The following is an 8,667-nucleotide window of genomic DNA, read 5'->3' as shown; positions in this document are numbered from 1 at the left end:
CCGCCCTGCCCCAATGATTTTGATGTTTTCAACCAGGCTGTTCTGCTGTGGTCTTTATATAATTATCACAAATTATTAAATATGCTGTCTAAATAGAAGTAAACATTTTATATTTTGTTATGTATAAAATATATTTTTATATAATTAGTTGATGTTAATTTTTTGTGGCATTCATTCATACTTTTTATATTTTAGCCACTGAAGAAGAATAATTATAGGATTAGTAAATCCCGATATGATTCAATAGACAGCTACTTATCTAAGTGTGGTGAGAAGTACAATGACATCGACTTGACCATAGATAAAGAAATCTACCAGCAACTTCTTCAGGAAGGTGAGTGTTCTTCTGTTTTTCTAGGTTTGATTGTACGCCTTTTGTCTTCAAAGCACTTTTAAATTTCTTTTCTGACTCGTGGTCTGGTTTCTATTTTTAGTGTGAAGTCTCTAACTTTTCTTATGAGGCTGCTTGTTCCTAAAGTTTCAAGTTCCAAATACTTGTGAGATCTTCTTGACTTTTAGCAAAAGGAACTTACTTTGGAGCTCTGTATCTAGGTCCACACCAGTGCCCCAGCAGGCATTGTGTAAGTAATAAATAAATCTCTGACTCTTCCCCAGTGTCCATAGGATAAAATCCTGGGCCAGGTGAGAATTCTGAACAATCCAGCCATTTCCTAAACTTCTAGACACCCCTTCTTCATACTGTGGACTTAGAACAAGTGGTGTCTCATACTTTGCAGTTAGCCCTGTGTGCTCTGTCTTTGCAGGCATTGATCATCTCCTGGCCCAACATGTTGCCCATCTCTTTATTAGAGACCCACTGACTCTGTTTGAGGAGAAAATACATCTGGATGATGCCAATGAGTCTGACCATTTTGAGGTATCACCTCTTTTTTAAGTGTATTTCCCTTCAAGAGGCAGTTTTCTTAGCTATGAGAAATTGGTGACAATAGAAATCTCATGTCTTTTGTTACCTAGCATAGTGAACAACCAAGAAAAATTAATTGGTTTTAAGTATTCTTACTTTATGAAAATAAAGTCAATCACAGTTATCCTGTGATCATACATTTTTGTTTGGTATTTTCTCTTTTTTGCCTAGTGATAAAAAAATTCAAACATACTCCACAAAAAGTAACCTGGTCCGTTACTTCAGTGCTGCAGACATCACTGACTTTTACTAAACACCTGCTGTTTGGTTTCCTAACAGGTCACACTCAATAAAATCTTAAATTGTCATTTTTGTATTTGTAAATTGAAAGTATTTGACATAGACAATGAATAATTTTCTTCCCTACTTAAATACCAAATCATTATAATGTTCCCCTGACTGCAGAAAGTTGATTTTATCCTCTACTTTTTTTATTTTAGAATATTCAGTCCACAAATTGGCAGACAATGAGATTTAAGCCCCCTCCTCCAAACTCAGACATTGGATGGAGAGTAGAATTCCGACCCATGGAGGTGAGACACATGCATCGGCAGGAACTGACCCTAAGCTCCCTTCTGACTGCTTGTCACTCTTCTGGTACTCTTGCCATAGGCTCTTAAGTTTCTTATAAGGCAATAGAAATTGAGAATGTGTCTGTTAAAAGTGAGTCCAAAAGCTAAGGAAGGTTGATTTCTGAGCATAGATGTGGGCAAGGAGTTTCTAGCCCTAGATGGGGAAGAATGGGTGGCTTGGGAATACTGTAGTCTGAAGAGGTACTAGGGAGAAGGAAGGCTAGGGCTGAGTTGTTGGTCTCTTAACATCTCTGGGCTTCTGCTTGTCTAGGTGCAGTTAACAGACTTTGAGAACTCTGCCTATGTGGTGTTTGTGGTCCTGCTCACTAGGGTGATCCTATCATACAAATTGGATTTTCTAATTCCACTGTCAAAGGTAAGGATGTAGTTTATTATAGTCCTGGATGTAGATACCTGCACTTGTATTTACTCATTTATTTATACCATGTATTTCCAGCCTTACTCTTCAGGATAAAATGCCCTTTTTATTCATTTCCTTTTAAACTTAAGCCTTATTTCTTTTTTTTTTTTTCCTTACATACATGACAATAGTGGAATGCATTACATTCATAATTATGCATTCACAGCACAGTTTTTCGTAACTCTGTATATAAAGTGTGTTCAAGCCAAATTATGCCATTATACATGAGCCCTTTTTTTTTTTGCATTACAATTCTTAAGCCTTATTTCTAGAGGTTTCCATTCATGACAATGGCTGGAGGCAGCTCTAGAAATTGGTTTCATCTACCCAAGAACCCCATTTGTATGACAATGTCAAAATTAGGATAGGAAGGGAAAGAGTAGCTGTTAGAATGCAGGAAAGGTTTTCCTCAATTGAATCAAACTTGTCTGGAGTATGTAGATGGCATTGGACTATCAGAAAAATAAACAACACAGCAATGACCAAAGAGGGAGCTTCTTGGGGGAAGTTTTCTAGCAGAGCCTTGGAGGCTGTGAGGCAGGAAAGCCATGTGTCCGGGGACAGCTGCCGAGGAAGTTGAGGTCTTGTGTTTCTGGGCCCATGCCTCTTGGCATGAGAAGGGCAAAGCAGCAATGCTGCCTGTCACCACAGACATAGAGGAAAGCATGAAGCTATTCAGCTCCAGCCTTTGCTCCAGGAAAACCTTGCTCTCTGGTCCTCCCATAAGGGGCTTGCCAGTTTACACCTGTCCCCTCTCACATACACTCTGGCTGTCAGCCTGTCTGTGCCTGTGCGTCATACCAGGCAAGAGGTACCCTATAGAGTTCTGTGTGCCCATGTTGCCCTTAATGATGTATGTGTTGGGGAAATCAAGAGTCCTCCAAGGGAGAGTCCATGTCAGCTACTAGCCTAAGCTGTTTATTAATATGAGTAGATGTCTGAAAGCCAACAGAAAGTTAAGAACCATCAGCATCCTAATGAGAAGGTCCAGCCAGGCCTGCAGTGATACTGTCCTCAGTGACTTTAAGAAATTGGAAAGAGTTAATTTAAGAAACTGGAAAGAGTTCATAAGGAAATTCTGATTATTGTATTCATAAAATTCTATGGAAAGGGTTTTATCCATAAAAATAAATAAGCTCTATGGACCAAAGAGTATTTGAACCATAAAAGTTCCACACAAACACTTTTAAAACTCAGTGTGCTCTCCAGTAAAGCAGGTAGGTTGCTAGGGTCAGTTAATGACTTCAGAGACCAAATTCTTGAAATTGTGGAATAACTGAATCATGGAGAATTGCACTAGAAAGTATCAGTGTTTTGCCTAATAATTTAGAAGAAGAGAATGGTTTATATAGAAGAGATGTGAGGTAACAGTAATCAAGGAAATAATGGACAGAGCTTTCCTTTAATATAGGAGTCTATAGAATGGATAAAAGATTTGGGGATGGAGGGTGGTACTTGAAGTTGAACCCAGGAGCATTCTACCTCTGAGGTATAGCCCTAGCCCTAGCCCTTTTTTATCTATTTCGAGACGGGGTCTTGCTAAATTTCCATGCTGGCCTCAAACTTGAGATCCTCCTTCCTTAGTCTCCTAAGTAGCTTGGATTATAGACATATGCACCACTGTATCAGTGAGACAGAAATATTTAAAGAAGAACCCAAATATGGGAATTTCTGGACCTCAAGGAGAAAATTAGGATACCTGCCAAGGAGGAAAAATAACAGATATGACTTCCTTTTAGCATTAAGTGCTAGAAGAAATGGAAAGAAGTCCAGAATCCTGAGCAGTAAAGAATTATGACTGTAGAATTCTCTTCCCACCCAAATCTTCTTTGTATTCCAGGTGATTTTAGCAAAACTTCATAGGTTAATTTAAGGCTAAAAGCATACCAGAAGTCTTATTGAGTCTTAGTCTGTTGGGGCTACTACAACCATAAAAGACAGAAATTTATTTCTCACTGTTCTCAGGGCCAGGAAGTTTAAGATCACCAGGAGATTCAGTGTCTGGTGAGAGTTCACTCTGCTTCTTAGGTTGCACCTTGTCATTGTGTCCTCACTGATGGACAGGACTAGCTTGCCGAGCAATTGCAAAATATACTTTTAAACAGGAATTTATGAAAACAAACTAAAACCAGTGGTCCATGTGAACTTTTGTCAAGATTAAGGGAAAAAAACCAAATATCATTAGAAATGAAAACCTAAGAGGGAGCCATGGTGGAATTTGAGACATATGTGAACATGCTCCTAGAAGTGTCTAGTTTATTCAGAAGGTGCTGTGTGACTTAAAAATAACAAAACAGTAACAGGTCCCCTCTCCCATAGTTAACATGGGAGAATGCAAAGAATCAAGACAGACTGTACCAACCATCCTGCTTCAGCCTGGCCCTCTAACTTGTGTGTATTTTTATATTGAGGTTTCACATAAGATAGCATTATAGAAAATAAGGGAAACACTAAGAAGCTTTAAAAGGTCTGCTTGAAGGGTCTTAAAAATTAGTGTGCTCGCCTGGCAAGCATGCGGCCCGGATTCGATCCTCAGCACCACATACAAAGAAAGATGTTGTGTCCACCGAAAACTAAAAAAAAAATAAATAAATAAATATTAAAGGGTCTTAAAAAGTCACTGGAGAAATTTAGAATTCACAAATAAATAGGATATTTTCAGGCTCATGAATGAGTCTATGTGGTCAGAGCCACTAGGTTGGCAAATAGCCCAGTGACCCTCTGCCCTTGGAGGGCCATAAACTTATCCTAGGTCTGACAGCCTGTTCACCCTTTCACTCTCCTTACTCAAGTGAAGCAACAAAACCCCAGGGCAGAGAATGGAGAGCGCTGGAAGTCAGGGGAACTGGACTCTAGCCCTGTCCTGCCTTCGTTGCCCTGGACCTTAGGAGAGCTGCTATGCTGTGTAAAGGGAACCAACCACCTGCCCTTTCAGCACTGTAGATTTATACATGATCATTCACAAAGATGTTTTGAAATGCAGGTTTCCTGTGTGAGTATGTTATCTCCCATTGTATTAAAAAGCACAAACCTGTTGCACGATGGTAAGTGACATGCCCCATATAGATGAGAGATGTGTTCTCAACCAGGAAGGGCTAGAGAGTAGAGTTCTCATGGGGAGGAGCAAGGCTCTACAACCTCTAGGTTTGGTCAAGAGTGTCTTGACTTAGTCATGATTCTTTTCTTCCTTAGGTTGATGAAAACATGAAAGTAGCACAGAAACGAGATGCTGTCCTGCAGGGAATGTTTTATTTCAGGAAAGATATTTGCAAAGGTATTAACGTTTTCTCAGATTTCTGAGGTCAGTTAATGCTGTTTCAGGCCACTAAAGCTCCTCTGCCCTGTCCTCCACAGGTGGTAATGCTGTGGTGGACGGGTGTGGCAAAGCCCAGAGCAGCTCGGAGCCGGCTGCAGAGGAGTATACCCTCATGAGCATAGACACCATCATCAATGGGAAGGTAAGGTTCCTTCAGTGCCCCTTGCTATGTTACCAGCTGGCTGGGCATTCATAATGTGTCCTGCTTCTTATAGGAAGGTGTGTTTCCTGGACTCATACCGATTCTGAACTCTTATCTTGAAAACATGGAAGTGGATGTGGATACCAGATGTAGTATTCTGAACTACTTAAAGCTAATTAAGAAGAGAGCATCTGGTATAGTAACTTCCTTTTCTTTTTCTTAATCTCATAATGTAGACAGAACAGACTCTTACATTATTAGATTCCTGAAAGTACCCTTTAAAGTAGACTACATCTTATCCATGCACACTTTTTCACATTTTAACAACTCTGCAATTGGATATGCCATATAATCTCTGGCAATTAATAGTTTAAATGAGCAGAGTTGGTTGTTGTTTTTTGGTTTTGGGGCGTTTTTTTTCCCCCCAGATAATGTATCTTCAGATACTCTGCAGAGTATCTGAAGATACATTATCTGGACTGCCTGTTTGTCATTTATGTCCAACTGTGTGTGTTGTGTATCGTCTCGGGCTCTTCTATAGGACTAAGTAACTTTGTAGGTTAAATGAGCTGCACAGCTAAGATGTTCTTCAGCCTTCTTCTGTACAATAAGCATCCTCAGGATACTCTTTCCTGGTTAGCTTCAAGGAGATCACATTTGCAATGCCTGATACTGGAGAGCCTCCAGCTGTTCATGAAAGTAACAGTAATACTTTTAATGGCATGTGTGTTTTACTTCTGTGGTCATAAGAAAGGATCATCTGTAGAAGCCGGTATCAGCCCTCCCCAAAATGGTGTATCTGTCAGTTTCCCTCTTCATTCACTGTGCTTACTAGTCTTTTGTTCTCTCCACCTCTTGATCAAAGTTTACTCTAGGGACCCTTCAGTCCTCTGAGGCATCTCATGACAGTGGCATATGTAGTCTTAACCCTCTGGCCAAGTGGGAGGACACATGGTCTTGTGCTGGCTCCTGTCCCTTAATAGCTGGCAATGTCGGCATGTGGGTAACATCTAACAGGTACCATAGAAACTTGATGTAGATGTTCTCATTGCCCATCTGCACCCTAAAATTCTTCCCCTGGAGGAATTCTTTAAACACTATGACAGACATGTTCTTCCCAGCCCCTGCCAGGTGGCTATACTGACAGGTCCTATTTTTACAGAATCATGTTTATGCTGGCCACTAAATATCAACATATTTTTAAAAATATGTGTTTTATGTTGTCCTAAATTTTTTTCCAGGTGAACTGATGACGGTTGCTAGATGGATGAGAGAGTTTATAGCACACCATCCTGACTACAAGCAAGATAGCGTAATAACTGATGAAATGAACTATAGCCTTATTTTGAAGTGTAACCAAATTGCAAATGAATTATGTGAATGCCCAGAGTTACTAGGACCAGCATTTAGGAAAGTAAAATACAGTGGAAGTAAAACTGACTCTTCCAACTAAACTTCCTGCAGAAAGAGAAATGCATTACTGTTTGATTGAAGGACTGACTGCATGGATACTGACTCTCAGCCTATGTGTATGGTATGAAGACCAAATGATAAAACTGCAGTGTTGCCTGGGCCAGAAATTGATTTAGAGACTTCCTTTAGTAGGTAAATATAGAGTTTATACAGTGTACATGTACATAGTAAAGTATTTTTATGATTAACAATGTATTTTAATAACATTGTATCTAAAGTCATTGTGAATTGGCTTGTACATTTTTGAATTCTTACTCTGGAGCAAATACTGTCTAAGCAGTTTTCTAAATGTAATGTGCTGATAATTGTACAATACCTAGCATTCCAGAGTTTAAAATGTTTACTGTAAATGTTCCTTTAACGACTACCTGGGACCTGATTCACCAAGATTCATAACTTTACTTTACAAACACTTTTCTTTTTTTAAAGTCTTCTTTGTATGTACATAAAATTGCTGGAATCCATTGAGGCACTCAGTGGTGATCTTGGATTCCTGGCACCTCATTTATGATGCAGCTGACCACCTTACCCCAGGCTTTCCTCACTGATAGAACCCATTGAACTCTGGAGGCTATTTAAAGAAACTTTCCTTCTTAGTTGTTTTAAATTTGCTGACTCGGGCATTAAGTTGAGAGACAATGCTGTTGGAGGAAGGAAGACTGTTGCCCAGAGTTCCTCTGTAGATTTTGGGAGGTGTTTTGTTTGTTTGTTTTTGAACTAAAAAGGGGAGCGGCTCATTTGTCATCCTGTACACAGGCAGTCTGTCAAAAGCAGCATCAGCTCTTCTGTTTGTTGGCCTGATGTTCTGATAGCTGCTCTTTGCTTAAATTTCAAATCAATTGCAGTTGGTGAAGTTTGGTTTTGTTATTCTTTCTCTGGTTTTCAGTAAGCATAGTGATGAATTTTCTTCTAAAAGCTGATTGCTCCAGAATTTACCTGGGGTTAGGGTAAATACATATTGCTTATCTTTATAAAACTCATAAATAAATCATGAAATGCACTAAGTTTTGTGAATCAGGACCCTAAATGTTTAATTGTAAATAATTTAAGTTTCTGATAATTTTTGTTATAGCTTTTTGTTGGCATTTTTCACCCAGTTTGTTAAAAGTCTGAACTGCTTCAGAAATAACTGTGTTAAATTATAGATTATGCAAAACCTTACAGGCACAGATATTTAAAGTGTAAAGCTAATTTTAAGAGATTGCAATAAAGCTGCTTCAGCTAAAACTGTTTATGTTTAAATACTAGGGTCTGTTATATATTTCATACATGTATTTCAGAGGATGAAAGAATGTTTTTCCTTTGCTATTCGCTTGTATAAATCAAGTTGTAAAAAGGCTGATAAACTAAAATGTTTGTGGTATGAGGAAATAAAAGAATGGAATTAGCATTCAGAAGAACTCTTGAATGTATGTGAGTTATACAACTATAGATAGCAGTAGAGATTTTTGTTTTCTTTAATTAGCCCAGATTCCATGAAATTGTTTTTTCGTCGTAGCAATCTTCAGATGATTTAGAAGGAAACATAGTAATAAAGACAAGCAGATGCCCACCGCTGCTGAGAGGAAAACGCCTTGAAGTGTGGCTGATACACTGAAGTGAATTTTTCTTTCACCGCTGCACTGGGTCCATGGTGACATGGGGAACATTGAGTGCCCAGGATGTTGTATGCACTTGCTAATTGAAACTGGAGACAGACTGAGAATCAGCAAGTGCTACAGAGAGCTGTTCCCAGCCCATGTCTTTGAATCAATATCTCCAGACATCCTGCCACCATTCACACACACAGTTCATGGAATAATGTGCTTCCCCTAAGCA

At 39.1% G+C, this 8,667-nt stretch overlaps 1 protein-coding gene across 1 annotated transcript in view; it reads left to right on the top strand.

The window, feature by feature from the left end:
• The window catches only part of Gclc (glutamate-cysteine ligase catalytic subunit), a 46,493-nt gene extending 38,247 nt beyond the window's left edge, over positions 1-8,246 (top strand). Inside the window, exons 9-16 of the mRNA XM_015487867.2 lie at positions 196-334; positions 765-877; positions 1,366-1,458; positions 1,769-1,873; positions 5,111-5,192; positions 5,273-5,376; positions 5,450-5,570; positions 6,618-8,246. Of these exons, the coding sequence (XP_015343353.1) occupies positions 196-334; positions 765-877; positions 1,366-1,458; positions 1,769-1,873; positions 5,111-5,192; positions 5,273-5,376; positions 5,450-5,570; positions 6,618-6,829 (969 nt within the window). The 3' untranslated portion in view covers positions 6,830-8,246. The remainder of the gene's footprint in view (positions 1-195; positions 335-764; positions 878-1,365; positions 1,459-1,768; positions 1,874-5,110; positions 5,193-5,272; positions 5,377-5,449; positions 5,571-6,617) is intronic.
• The last annotated feature ends 421 nt before the right edge of the window (positions 8,247-8,667 follow it).

The sequence above is a fragment of the Marmota marmota genome, unplaced genomic scaffold (genome assembly GCF_001458135.2).
Source record: "Marmota marmota marmota unplaced genomic scaffold, marMar, whole genome shotgun sequence".
NCBI lineage: Eukaryota > Metazoa > Chordata > Mammalia > Rodentia > Sciuridae > Marmota > Marmota marmota.
The sequence above is the reverse complement of the archived record's forward strand: the minus strand, read 5'-3'. Positions and strand labels throughout refer to the sequence as shown.